Here is a 15635-nt window from a genome sequence, read left to right as displayed (position 1 = left end):
GGAGTATATGCTCATAGAAAAGTATGGAAAGTACTAAGTGATCCTGGAATTGTGAACCACAAGATACTATATAGAACTGTACCTTCTGAATATGACCCGTCTATCACCTATACATAATTCTCAGTCTTTAGATTCTCTATGAGGGAAAAACAAAACAAAAAAAAAAACCACTCTATTTCTTGTATTACAATCTCTATTGCCAATGTTCTTTCATCTACATAGGCAAAACATTAAAAACCATGGCCCTTCCTCCTTGCAACATAAAGCTATTTGGCTCTTTAACCTGTCAGTAGATTATTTTCCAGGTGAAAAAAACCACACACAACAAAAAACAATCATTAACCTCTTCCCAGAGTTTAGGGAATTAACATGGTTGTCTCGGCCTGGTAACAAGATAGTTTTGTAACAGCCACATTCTTCTGCATTGCAGCAGCCATTTTTTATTTGATGGCTGCAAGACTGGTAGCAAAAGAGAAAGCAGTTGGTGACAGATAAATAATTTTACACTCCTGTGAGGGGCTACGTCTAATGATCCACAACAGGCTGTGAAGCAGAATGCAATCAATGATTAGTCCTTGGTTACAAACTTAATCTTACATCTGTATTTAACCAGGAGGAATTGCATTGTGGGAACATATGTGGTGTTCACAATAGAGTATAAAGCTGCATTCTTCTAACACTGTGATTAGGATTTGACCTATATCTTGGGTTGCCATGCAAGCTAGTATAATCTTCCTGGCGTGATGATGCAAATCACATAAAATTATAATTAATGACAAAGTAAAGACTTTCCCCTTGGGGGCATACATAATTGCCATATGGTTATTAAGAGTAATTGCTTACAGAGAGAGAGATTTTTCTGCTCATTTAAATTCTTGAGTGAGAGAGCAGTGAATTCAAAAATGCTACTTTATTTGCCTTGTACGATGGGAATACTCAGACCTAAGACATGCTCAGAAAATAAGACCTTCCATTAAACAAGTAATATTTCCAGGAGTGCTGACATCCTATAAATCACAGAGCGATCAATAGGGCCTGTAACAGCCTAACACCTTTGCAAATTTCACTATGTTTATTGAAGGTATAAGTGTGGATTTAATTTAATGGTTACAATGAGAGGCATTTGGATTTAAAAAGCGTTGCCCAGCTCTTTGAAAAATTCATAGCAAGTGGGAATAGAGCACAGAAAAATTTTGTGTCACAAGACTGCCAGTAATCAGTTGATCTCTTTGAAATCATTATGTCCAGATCACAGAACATGTTAGCAGAGCTTCTGAAGGCCAGACAAAAGCTGAACAACTTTGTATCTACCTGGGAAAATTTTCAGGCCACCTAGGTGGCCTCACTGAGAGCCACTGAAAGTTTTAAGGAATGTTTTGTTTTGTTCTGGTGTTACTTAACCTGGGGAAGATCTAAGGTTCTTGAATCACCAATGTCAGTTGACACAAGAACATATTTTCGTTTAATTACGCTTGGATTTTTTTCTCCAGAAGAAAAATGTTTTTCATGTGTATTAAGTAAATACTAGTGACTTAAGTTTATTCGATATAACTTGTATTTTTAATTTTAAAAGCCCCCCCCCCAAAAGGGTATATACTTTTTCTTGACAATATAGCCTTTGCAGAGTTACTGCATTTTCCTATGTGTTGCACTGTTCTATATTTGCATTGTTTGGTAATGCAAACATTTAATAAAATGCAAAATTTCTGCCAGTTTAGGATTAATGCAAAGTATTCCATTTTCCCTAAGGCCCTCAGTGAATGGTAGAATTCCAGATGGTATTAATTTAAATATCAATGAGTTCATAGCCATAGCAGAGAAAATATGAAAATACACATAATACCCTTATGAACACAGATCAGCACTGGCAATTCCAAGAGAACATCCATGTGTGATTCACCCTCTTCAGAAAGTTATGAGGGAATTTACAGCACGTGTTGACACTGCACTACTGTGACCTTCTTCACAATTAATCAGTTAATAACCAAATGTGTAAAAACAGGCTTCAGCATGGCAAATGCCATTCTGCAGTTGCTAGGTATGTGCAAGGAGCAGCACTAACCCATTAAGGAGCTTTGTACAGGACCTAAGATTTGTAAGTTCTCTGTGAGCATTTTGTGAAGAGCTTTTATGAGCATTTTGTACAAGATGAATAGCCTCCACTTACTGCCTTCACTACAATCAATGTAAGAACATGAAAGTAACACAATAATGCCTAGGTAGCTACAGTCAAACTAGAGAAGAGATATCAAATGCAGCTCAGCCCTTCTTTGCAGTTTCAGGTAGTGTTTGCTCCTGACATGGGGTTTTGAAAATTTGAATCAGAGCTATGAAAAGGAGTCATGGACTTCAGAAACTTTGTAACCAAATCAGATCTTGCAATCATTCTGCAGACAGATCTGTTGGGGAAGGCATGTTGAGGGACTTGATAACACAGCATCCAATCAGATGTTTATTTATATGTTGATTTGACAGAAAAAAGATCATTAAGATTTTTTTCAACTCTCCCCCAAAGAGTCAGTGGTAAGTTGAGACAATCCCAATACAAAAGTATTAACATAATGCTTTATAAAATGGTTTTCCTTTGGTTGCTTTTCCTATTACCTAAAAGTCTCACTAGATGTATTTGAACTTTAAAAAGCTCAACTTGTTAGGGTACTATGAAAGTAGAAATGGGGTCCTAAACATCTTAGGAAGTTTTAAGTTGTCATGTTAAGTATTTTTTCCATAAAATATCAGCATGCAAGCAAGCTAATAATAGTATCGTTTGATTATAGAATTACCAGACTCCTGATGGTGATGCTGCAGGTAAAGAGGTTCTAATTTAAAGGCACCTATTAAATCTGATCTTTTTTTCACCCTGTATAAAAAAAAGACAAAAAAGTCAACTTGAGAAATTTAAGAATTAAAATTTAAGGGGTTAAAGTTCCAGAAGAACTGAAGCAAAATTGCATGGGTTTAAACTAGTGCATTTCCTGAGCACAGCCTGTGCCATTTTCAGTGCTTTTTCACAGCCGTCTCAGTCCTCTACTTACAAGTGGTTAAGTGTAAGGCTCAGCAGGAATGGGCAGCATGACTGCATGTTTAAAAACAGACAAGAGACAGACACAGAGGATCTTTTTATGGTGTTAGACACTCACACCAGAATGTGAGACTAGCTGAAGCAATGTTAATGTTTGCAGTCAACAGAAGTTGCCTTTAAATTGCTGCAGTACAAAGCTGTGTGGGAAGAGCTGTAGCTACCCAAACACTATGCATAGCCACAATGAGGTTTTGTGGATGCTGGCCATGGTCTTTCCACGTTGCGATGGTGGCAGCACTCTTAGAGATGAGCCACCTGGTCCAGACTCAGGCTTCCCTCCCATACCACATTGTCCATAGATGATTCAATATGTACCTGCTGCCAGATATACTACAGCACAAGGCAGAACTGAGAAGTATACCTCAGTATTGCCAGGTAGTGTGTGGTGTTACTGGACTGAGGTTCAAAAGCCAGTGTGTGCCTTTCAGACTAAGCTATGTTTTACCAGTGGATAATAACAAGATTTTCCTGTTTCATGCTTCACTCTGTGTGTAGGACTGACTCACCTCCACAAATGCTGGAGTTTACTGGGAAGAAGAAATCAGAAATCAAAAAGGGAAAGACTGCTACATCATTATGTTAGGCCTATAAATATATTACAAAGTAAGCAATAATTATGTCAACATGGGGATACTGTAAATGATCAAAGGCCAAACCTTTTATGATTTTCCATTTTTTAATCTTTTAATGTAAAATTGTGGATTTCTCAGTAAAAATCTGATTTCCAGTGTTTTTGTGGATATGTATAAACACACAGGCCAGTACATACACCCACTCTCATCCACATCAAAATTGCACATATAAAATTTATTCAAACAAACAAACATTCTTCCTCTCACTAACAGTCTGGAAAGTACCAAGGTTTACAGTTAAGTACTTGCCTTAAGGTATGGAAAGTGCATAGGAGTAAAAGATACTCAGAACGCTCTCAATAAAAACAATAACCTATTTGTGAGCTGGAAACGTCCTTTGGACAGAAGGAAGAAACAATTTACTGACAGCAGGTTTAGCTAGGGTAAATATTCTGTACGCAACTAACCTAAGTTACAAGCAATATCATTAGTTGTCTTGTGAGAGCTTCCTTTTTTCTTCTGTAATGGGCTGTGCTGAACAATGGAACAGATGACTATTCTGACGGAACATCTAACTTGGAAGATATAAAAATTCTGTCATCTTGTACTTCCTTGGCAATGTTATCGCTTTTTAAAAGATGGTGCCTGTTCCATCTGGGAACATCACAGGTCTTAATCTGGCAGCCATGAAAAACAATCTAAAGGGATTACTAAAATAAATCCAAATCCTGGACATCAAAGAAAATGAACCAGATGAGTTGCACCTTTATACACCATGTCTACAGTTCACCATATGTATTTAAGCGTCTTTGCAGTAAGTGCTTCTGTGGCCTGGTAATGAAAGGAAGTAATGTTCTTAGCTTTCTTTGCAAATATCCCTGGTTGACTGAAGGATTGTGAATATATATTTCAAAAATGTCACCAATAAACTAGATGTGTTTTAAGGCTTGATATTATGCTAACAGACCTACTAAGATCTAGCTTGAGTAGCACAGAGTGCTCATAGACAACAAAAGTCCTGGTAAGTAAAGTAGTGAAAAATCTGTGGAAAGTGACTTCCTTGGATTGCACATCTGTGGCTTTTAACAGTCTCACTCCATTTTGTCCATTTAAAATGATAGATACAATAACCAAAAAGCTGCCTTTATATTATAAACCATCAGGAAAACTACACTTCCATCTACAGATAATCATTTCCTGTATGCAGCTTCTTACCAAATACTTAAACCCTGTAAACAGTGGTAGAAAAATGAAAATACCGAGGCTTTCTAAGGATATATTTTTCATTTTCTCCAAAAGAAGACACTTCTTCCTATTTCATAATATTCCAGGGTACCAATAAAACAAGCCAGGTAAAATTGAGTGGTAGTTTCAAGGCACAGCCTCTGAAGGTTTCTGAGATTAGAATACAGGAAATATATCCCCATCAGAGTGGCTATATTAAATTCATCTTTATAGGAAATTGACTATTCTTTTCTGTACATACATCAAGACATCTGAGAATATTTTGCAAAAGGTTCATAATGACATTGCCTCTTAATCCCAAATGACATCAATGATGCACTGATTAGTTAAATAATTACATTACAGATCTAATGACTAGATCATCTTAATTTGCAGGGAAATTAATTGGGAGTGTTTACTGGGGAAAGTACTGAGGAGTCCGGGTGACTTAGAATCCTGCACGTCAGTGGAACTCAGCTTAATCTGATTTTGAAAGGGTGTTCACTGTTTATTGAACTCTTCCCATATTATTACAATATCATAGCTAGTAATTCCCATGGATCCTTTCCATGTATCCTTCACAGTTACTTTTTCTTACCATGTTCCTTCAGCCTTTCAGGCAATATTATAGTGGATTGTATATATCTTGTTTTCCTGGAAAGCCTAGTAAAATACTTTTAGCAGAATTCCACAGGGAGGTCAGACTACATGTCCCTTCTGGCCTGGACCATTCTATGATTCTATGACTTTGAGGAAGGCAGAATTAATGAGAAATTAAACTGGCAGGGACTGGACTCTAACCTCTAATTGTCTTACAGACATTCAAGAGAATAATTGTGTATTGTCTCATTCCCGAGTGGCTATTTTGCTAACAATGTCTTCAAGTGATGACAAAAAGATGGAAGAAAATACCAAAGGAGAGGAGGTTATCATCTTCCTATTTCTACATGCAGAGAGAGACATATCATTATGAGGTACATACAAACTGAAGCCTTGGGTTAAGGACTGCCACTACTGATGAATCAAGATCAAAATGTAACCCATTTACTCTAAGGAAAAATGAAAATAACCAAATTACTTGGAATATTTGAAGTGTCTACATCAGAAAAAACCTACTAAAGTAAAAAATGTAATACCTAAACAATCTGTGTATTTGTAGAAAGGTCAGCTTTGCTGACTATTAAAAGAGCTGAAGGTTAACCAGAGGCAACTGAGTGATCACTGTCTCACATTTATTCTTCTTTTAAATAAGGTGACCTTTTTCTGGATGATGTTTTAGTATCTCCTTCTTAACATTCCATTTCCACTTCTTGTTTTTCACTTTTGCAAATTAAGTTCCATTGTAACTGAAACTAATGTTTTAATTTATTTTGCTAAATAGTCTGCACTTAGTGGACAGCTGCTTTGGTAGCAAGCATCATTAGTCATGATGATAGTAGACATGGAGTTCTGGAGATTCCAGTGTGGGACACAATAGGGTATTGTGGGGTATTTTTATTACTGCTATTATATTACTACTATGATTACTGCATAATTTCAAAGTATGTCTATGGGTTTCTATTTTGGCATCTTTTTATATCAAAATCTCATACCTGCTGCCATCTGAGGAAACTGAAAATCAGAACAAAACTGTGTTGTCTTTTTTTAAGTCATCTACTTTTCTTCATTTTTGGAAAGGCCTTTGAAAGAATCTAGGCTCAAATAGAAAGAAATTTTATGGAAAATAATAAAAAGCTCTGCATGGCATGCTGTTTGTTAACACCCTTAAATAATGGGTTTTTTTAATTTTCATTTTAAAACAGTCTCAAAATGGAGCCAGTTTGAATATGCAGACTTCTCAGAATTTCTGTCTCTCTAGAACATCATGTGGAGCTCAAATCTATTTCTATATTTTACTTTTTTGAAACTTGTATGAAATGAAAGAGTGGATTTTGTAAATAATTTACAAGAGCAAAAGCTATCCAGAACTCCTAATTTCAACAGAGAAATGTAAATAAGCATTGATTGCTAGAAAGGTAGACTAACTTAACATGCAAATTTTGTTTCTTATAATGTTTCCTTTTACTGTAATACTTACCACATAGCAGAGCAGTCAAAATTCACTAGGAGCCATTTGTGGGGATTAAAGTTAAATGAGTCTGCAAACTAAGAGTGGATAAACAAAAAACAGAATTATGAAAAAGGATACATGTACCAACAATACAACTTTGACAGATTCTTTGAGTACAGCTTAACTACCAAAGAATTCTACAACTGGGCCTTTGTAGATAATGTTCATGCTGATGCCACTTACATAAAAACTATTGTAGTAGTTATTAAATCTTCATTTATTTGGGGGATGAAATTCAGGTTATGTGTGCAGGTAGGCTATAGGTGTTATCAATATGTTGAGCATTTGCTAACAATGTTACTTTTTAGATACATACACTATGGAAAAGTATGTATCTCGGTGTAAACTAAAAAAAAAACCCGCAAATATCTGTATATACAAGAACATCCACTGTGGTTTGTATTCCAATTTCCAACAACAATTCAATAAGCTTTCTGTTTCCAAGAATATTAAACATATATACAAAAAAATAATATAGAGAGACAAATTATATATTTTTATATATATATATTATATTTTTTTACTTGTATATATATATATAGAGAGAGTGTGTGTTCAGATTCTGTCACATTCATTCATAAAATTACAACTGACCAGGAAATTTCTTTTCCTTTATAACTGCCAGGGTATTTTTCTTTTATCAGAAATATGTCTTATTGTCCAAGTCAAAAGAATAGCCATCACAAAGTAAGCATTCACAATACATCTTCATATAAATCATATAACAGGACTGCTTTACTTGACATATATTTAGGCATGGCATCAGAAGAAACCCAGGCAGGAAAAGCAGACATTGTATGAAAAAAGCTTTGTCCATGATTTGTGTGTTAAAAAAGGCAGCAGCCATCAGCCTTAAAAAAAAGAGAGCTGAGGGCCTGGCAGCACCAGGGTCTGACTACTTCATCACTTTTCTGTTCTCATTTCTTTCTTATAACCTTCCCTGTCACTTGTAAACAACTAATGATTCCTCTCATATGAGAAAATAATCTATCTATACATCTATCTATACATCTATCTAGCTATCTTCTTGTACCATGTAAGGCAGGAAGCCTATTCACAGATGTTAAATATTTATTCTTCTGACAAATGCTGGCCCAGACAAAGGATGCTGTTTCATTTCCTTCAGGAACCAATAACAACAATTTAAAAAATATGTGCCCCCACAGGAAATTACAACAAGCTGATAAAAAAAAGTGACAGAAAGAAATGCTTTATTTGTGAAGGGGCTGTCCCTCCTCTTCTTCATTAGTCACTACCTATCAGTCCTGTGTTTAAACTTCTGGCTTTACCAAACAGTAATATTTTCTCCAATGAAGTGAAAGGCAAGGACTTATCTGACTGTCTGAGGGGAGCAGCAGGAAATTGAAGTATTCTTATCTGAGCAACTTGAATGCTAAGTAGCTCAGCAAGGGGGTGGGGGAAAGGAACAGGAGTGCTGTTGGGATAATATTTCATTTAGCTCTCTCACTTATTAAATCCTGTCTGTTTGAGATACAGCTACTGGCTGTATCTTATATGACTTTCAGGATGTAAGCAAAAGATGAGCTCATTAATTTGTTGAACTTTTTTGTGCATGTGTAACGTAGAATTAGAGTACCAGTAAAAAGTCCCTTTTTTCTATTTTGTAAGACACTTTGTTGATTCACTACTATTTACTATTTTGAGGGCCAAACTTACACATTGTAGTAACTTCCATACTCCCAGAATAAACCAGCAAAAAATAATTAGTATTAGTAATGTAACAGTATAGACAGGGATTTGTAGTGCAAACTGAAGTGCAGCATACTCCGATTCTAGAAGAGCCACTAATGTTGGATGCATGAGAAACACACAAATTCTGTGGAAGAGCAAGGTCTTAGCAGGCTGTTAGAGAAGAAACACTTCATTCACCTCTACTCCGTTTAAAAGATGTCTGAATTCAGGGCAGATGAATGCACTTCCAGCATAGGCTGCATCAATATGCATCCAGATATTTTCTTTATTACCTAAAAAAAAAAAAAAAAAAAATTGAAGGGGAAATAAATTAAACAGCAGCTTAAAAAGCTCTATTAATTTGCATGATATCAAGTGCCTGAGAGACTTTCCTTTGATGTTATTATTTTTCCCATTTAAAATTAAATTAAGAGATTAAATGTTTCTACCATCTGGGTTCCCATTAATACACAAAGATGTATACATAACACATTCTTCTTTCTCCACACTTCTACTGGAACAGAGTCCTTATAGGTATAGATTTATCTTATTAATATTAAGCAACATAAAATACTAACTTATTTTAAGAATAATTATATGCCTTTAAAATGTATCCATAGATGTAGTTATATTTTTATGGTAATAAAACTATCTACTTTAGCAAAAGGAGCTAATGTTTTAGCTGTGCTCCCCAATCTAACTCACGAATCACAAACACATCTCCAGACATTATTTTCTAAATATTGATACACGTGCATGTGCCAGCTTTTGTACTAAGTGCAGCAAAGTATTTATTTCAAGGACTGTGATGATTATGCAAGAGCAAGCACCAAAAGGTTAAGAAAGTGCTAGTTTTGATTAGTCACTGAATGGTCTGTGCAGAAATATTTTAGCATACAAGTCTCTTGTTTTCTCTGTAATTTAGTGTCCATACTCTGCGATACATCATCTGGACACAGTAGCAATTCTGGTCTACAAGCTGATGATTAAAGCCCACATAACATCTTTACACTGGTTACTGATGGGTATTTCCATATTTAGAAGTATAGCCCTTCAGACCTGCAATTTGGCACCAAATTTGTGCTGGAGTTTACATTATTGTGAACTACATTTTGTTTTGCATAAATGTCTGGAAAGAAAGCTAGTAAGAATTTATTTATAACATCCATGACTTAAATTTATTTGAAAACATGTTCAAAGCTCAACCAATTATTTATTTTAAAATATAATTGGTTTGAGAGACTGCCTTTATTTCAACGGACTACTGGTCATGCATAGTAAGAAGACTATTCACCTGCAAGCAGAAAAGCTAGCATAAGAATTACAGTCTGAGTAGCATGCAATCCTTCTGCTCATCTCTGTTGCACATTAATGTGAAACACACACAATTAGTTGCTACACCTAAAAGTATTGGTGTTACTATTGTATTAGGTCAGGTCTGTAGGAATAACATTAACAGCAAAATAATCTCTAACCAAAAAACTAGAAACATTTTTAGACAGGAGGACTAGGAGAAATTGAGCCTCTGACACTTGTGCTGTTCCCTGAAAGGCAGGAAAACTCACAGAGCAAGTCACCACCACGCAAAACTTGACTATTTTAGGCCCCACCTCAATAAATTAACAGAACAACAAATCTAGCTGTGTTTCTAGGAGGCTGATTCAAAGAGAATATAGCTATAAATTTCCTGTTCTAAGTGTACACTTAAATAGATAAGATGTGCTCTGCTGCCTTTTCATCAGCCAAGAAAAATTGTGTGCTTTTGACCAAGCCTTGCTGCAGATCAAAGCTTCACACAGCAGATCGTAACACAGAAATACTTGGGAAGAGTCCATGGCTTGGTCACTGGAACAAACAGCCTGGCATTTTTCTTGTTTTATTGCCAGGGGAAAGGAGAGGAAGAATTAAGGAGAATACATGTGGATTTTTGGTGTGTGTTTATATGCTTTTCAGAGTTGTTAGAACCAAACAGAAACAAAACACACGGTGCACAGGAGAATTAGAGTTCAGCTTTTCTCTGTTCCTCAGCATTGCTCTAGTGGTGCTTGCAGGTAAAGGGCTTGAAGAAAAATGCTACAAACTGAAGTGCTTACAGTAATTTTTAACTGACAGTGTTCCAAAATACACTCTCCCACAAAAAAACTTAGAAGCAATGTCCTCTGTACTCCTCAAAGGTTTGAGAATGCAAGCTTGAGGCTTCACCTAGTATTAGAATGAGAACCGTAACTGAAGGTCTCGTTTATAAGGAGCCTTACTGAATTTGCATGCCAACGCCACACAATGCCCTGGAAATGACTCAGCATGGCTTGAACTTGTATCTGCAATTTTAGGAAATAGTAGCAAAGACTTACAAATAGGACCAAGTTCTAATAGTTTGTCAAAGGAGCAGCAAGGTGTGGTTCCAAGTGTTGCACAAAACTGCAGAGCCAAAAAAAAAAAGGCAACAAATTTTAAGTGTTACAGCAAAGAAAATTATCAAATGAAAGAAAATGTCTGCAGAGGCAACAATAAACAAAGATAGATGAGATACAGCAAATAAATTTCTTTTAGCCAATACTTATTCTTTAGTAGAACTCTTGAGAACTCTTGAGAATATAGCTCTGAACTCAAGCAGGGTGCTGGAGGTCACACACAAACTATAGCACAGCCAGGAGGCAACTATAAATATGTAAAATCTAGAATGTTGATTCTGTACTTCTAATGACTTTGTCTGCCTAGTACACTGTCAATGTACTGTCTTTTGCTTTCACTGTTTTTCCTTATGTATCTGCAACTAGTCGTGACAAGACCTATTAGAAGACAATGGAATAATTCAATGATACTTGTCCATCCGCTAGACCTATCAAGAAACAAACATACTGTCCTAATAGAACATAGATATAATTATACACTAAAAGTACATACAATGCATTTTTGTCTCACAGTTTTACAATAAATACTGCTGAAAAAAAATATTTCATTTTATTATGCCAGCAGCAATTTTTTTTGCCAAAATCATATAATCTGCTTTAGCCCAGTATCACATTTTCACTTACCAAATATATCTTCTTCTCTGTTCTTTTAGTTCAGGCATTCACATGCTGCCTCTCCTGTATTTCACTTTTACCTTGTTAATTCTAGGAGTTCCTGTTACTCAAAAGTTAAATGGTGCCAGTTTTTTTCAGAAGGGACTTTTTTCTTTTTTTTAAAAGGTGATACACATTTGCAGTATTTCTGCTCTAACTCAACAGACCTGCTTGATAGTTAGCAATATTTTACCCTTTGTTTGTTCCCTTGACTACTCACCCACATTCATGTCATCTGCTTTCAAGCTAGAGATCTAATTGACCTTTTCACTGCTACCAGTTATTGGATATTGGAGACTGTTACAAATCATCTACAGTCACATCTCAAAGCAGGCTCTGTACACATATCAGGACTAAGATTTTACTTTCCCTCTGAGGGTCCCCTAACCAGTCCTTCCCACTAACTTCTCATGAAACTTTAACATGTTTGTTTATTTTTTAATTTCCATACTTCCCATCAAACTTTTTTTCCCCCCTTTTCATTCTGTGAAATAAAGTGGGAACAACACACTAGAAAGGTCTGGCATTTTGGGATAAATAATCTGATTATGAGACAGTTGAGTAAATGTGGTAGGATTTTAATTTTGTAAGTTTCAAGGTTGTACCAAATTCATGAAAAGGAAGAGACTGTTGTTTTACTGCTTATTAAACTAGATTTTTCCAAATTTCCAAGAAATCCTACACTAATGTAAGCATGCAGTAAAAGGTCAGGTGGGCATGTATTCAAAAAGCCAGAAATGTAAAATCATAGATCCTGAGAATATTGTACTACTTCAATAATCTGTTGCTAGAGAGATAAAAATCTCTCCTTTAAGTACATTTTTTAATATTTCTACATCTATATTATACCATATACCTTAAAGATGTTTTAAATTGTTGTAGACAGCTGAATTTTTCTATTTAATGGGAAGTACTCAGATAGTAGTCAGTTCATGTAAATTTTTTTACATTTTTAGAGGAGTCATATCCTGCCTTTATTTAATCATGTTTGGTCTATACAAAGCCATATAAAACCCTGAAAACATTTTATCCCTCACAGTGCACGTGCCTGCAACTTTACAATTACAGCAGTATTAATAACTATAATTAAGAATTTCATTGCACCAATAAAAACATTGGCTATTGAAAAAGTTATTACCAAAATAAGAACAATTCAGTGTTTTTTATCTATCAAGCTACTAAGAATCTGAGTTTGAAGCAAATACGGTACTGAAAATGAGAAACACAAAGATTATATATTTAATACAATTCTCCTGCTAGTACATTTTCCCCTCAAAATACTCATAACCTTTATCTATACTAGGCCTTCCCATATTCCTGAGTCACATAAGAAATAGAATAATCACAGTGTCTTGAGGTATGTTTATGATTTCTCTGGAAGCTTAACTATCCTTTGAGGGAGGCTGCTTTAAAAGGGATGTAGCTGTTTGCGGGGTTTTGTTTGTTTTTAAGGAAAATGTTTGATCCCTTTTTTAAATAAGAAGGCATGCATGTATGGAGTGAAAATTTTTATCACATTGCTGTCTCCAGAAGATGTTCCTACAGTCCGGAAAAACCTGCATTTCATCTTTGGCTGCACTACAGATCTGCAAATAGGGCCACAATAAAAGGAGAATACCATGCCGAAAAGCTCTATTTTTTCTACATACATAAAGGATAGGAGTCTACCCCATAGACTGGAAGAACACCCAATTAAAGAGTTCACTATAGATTTTTACACTGCTTTTACACACATAACATAGTGTGGACTTGATGACAAGATTAGAGATGAGAGATTAGACATTACCTTGGCTAGTCCAGCAATTAAGATAACAATTAAGATTTTACAGCAGAAACTTACACATTATTTCAGTGTTACACTGCATTTCAGTATTCTTTTTCTAATCAGGATTAAGAGTATGTTGCTTCACTGAGAGATTGTATGAATTCAAATGTATGCTTAGTTGTTTAAATAATGGTTGATTCTACAAAGTATAACTCAGTTTCTAAAATAATTTTGTTGTCCTCTCTGCAGGTGTCTAAACCTCAAAGCTACTTGCTTTAATTTTCAGAAACCTCTTCAAGTGACAGCATCTGTTCTTGTCAGGACTCTCATTACCCTGCCTCAGTACTACACAATGGATTTAACTCAATTGCTAACCTGTGTAACACCAGTAAAATTACATTTGTGCAAAGAGCAGGGGACAGACTGCATCACTGAAATGGGATTGATGGTTCAGTATAGCCTGCAGGCCTTATCCTTTTCAGGTTGTGCACTTCAAATTTGATTCATCCCTGATTACAAATACAAAGTAGCTAAAATCCTTCCTTTGCTGAAATCAAGAGCTGTGTCAGTAAACATGCATGAATCTTTACAATGCCTGAGAGCAATGACTCAAGCTTCTCAACTGGAAGACTTCCTACAGCTTTTGAGAGATGTAGGACACTGAATAATTTTACCATGAAGCTTCTCCTTTGCAGTTAACTAAAATGGCGAAGAAGTTTTAAAGTTCTCTCATTGTTTTTATTTTCTCCTACTCAGTTGTTTGCCAGCCTGCATTCATAAGAATGTGGCTTGAAGAATACTGCAACAGTTTACTAAATCACAATTCAGTATTTTATGAAACAGCAATAACTGACAAACTGTGGGTTAAGAAGCATTGCCCTAGATATCTGAGTATATATGAGAATGCTTTTCCAAATGAAAATCTGTGGTGAGGAACTAAGTGTTATCTTCTACTGAAAACATGGCTCCTCTGTCAGTCTAATTCTGAAGTAAGACGATACAAACAGCCTGCTTCTTAATATTGTGCAGATCAGCATTCAGAATGGTAATTTCGGCTGAAGCCAGAGAGATTCACGCAGGGCCTTTGTTCAGCAGTAACATGATCATCTTATAGCAGCTTTATACTGGATGAGGTTGATGAATCATATAGTACTGTATAGATGCTAGCTGAAATGTATCAGAGTTGATTTATGAAAGAGGGCATAAAGCTCACAGCCAAGTGAACTAAGCTGGAATGGAGTGGACCCTAAATCTGAATTTAGAAGTGCTTAGCTTTGTGGTCTCCACATTTCAGCATCCCAGTAAACATTCATCCAGTGTGGAGGCCTGTCTGAAGCTGGGAGCATAGGGCCCTGCTGAGATAGGCATTTATGGATGTGCTGATCCACTGGTTAGTGCTTATAATTAATGAGATGGACATGACTTCAGCATGTGATTTAAAGATTCCCCCTTAGCTGGTGGCTAGATGAAGGGCTGCGTAACAGCCACACTTGGAAATTGCTCCTCAGTAAACCATGGCAACTTTAGTGCCAATACCTGACACAGTTAAATACTTTGTTTACACAGTCTTCTTGCTTTACTATATGAAAACAACTCTGTTCCAATTGCTGCAAACATACTTTGAAAGAGAAGTCTGAACTTAGAAATAAAAAAGGAAGCAGAAGTAGAGATACAGGTACACTAATTTGCAATAGCCTTCACTAAACAAAAAGATACACGCATTACTAGTGCTAAAAGTTATTGATGGTGGATAGGAAATCAAATACTCATTTTAAGAGACAATGCCACTCCAAAAAAAAGGCTGACTGCCAAATCCTATGTATGTGAAAAACAAACCTATAATTTCCAGATTGCTGTAATGGGAGCATCGATTTCACATCAAGCAAATGCACCTGATTCTCCACTCACCTTTACAAGCAAAGAGCTTCTATCAAGTTCAGTATAATTTCTCATTTATTAAATAAATATGAGAAGAATCATGCCTATAAGGCATTGTAATTTTCTTCTATTTTTTTTAATCCTCTACAAAAGGTGTGGGGTTTTTGTGTCTTGTTTGGTTGTTGTTTGGTTTGTTTTTTCTGATAAAGGAGACTACATTGGCTTGGATGTAGCCAAGAAGTCTTCA

The 15635-nt window shown here is 35.7% G+C and overlaps 1 protein-coding gene across 1 annotated transcript in view; it reads right to left on the bottom strand.

Annotated features, from left to right (window-relative positions):
• The window catches only part of DDC (dopa decarboxylase), a 47954-nt gene that overhangs the window by 14973 nt on the left and 17346 nt on the right, over positions 1-15635 (bottom strand). The window contains 4 exon segments of the mRNA XM_009906540.2: positions 2784-2860; positions 6956-7023; positions 8879-8973; positions 11032-11098. Coding sequence (XP_009904842.2) covers positions 2784-2860; positions 6956-7023; positions 8879-8973; positions 11032-11098 — 307 coding nt within the window.

Source organism: Dryobates pubescens, chromosome 9, assembly GCF_014839835.1.
Source record: "Dryobates pubescens isolate bDryPub1 chromosome 9, bDryPub1.pri, whole genome shotgun sequence".
NCBI lineage: Eukaryota > Metazoa > Chordata > Aves > Piciformes > Picidae > Dryobates > Dryobates pubescens.
The sequence above is the reverse complement of the archived record's forward strand: the minus strand, read 5'-3'. Positions and strand labels throughout refer to the sequence as shown.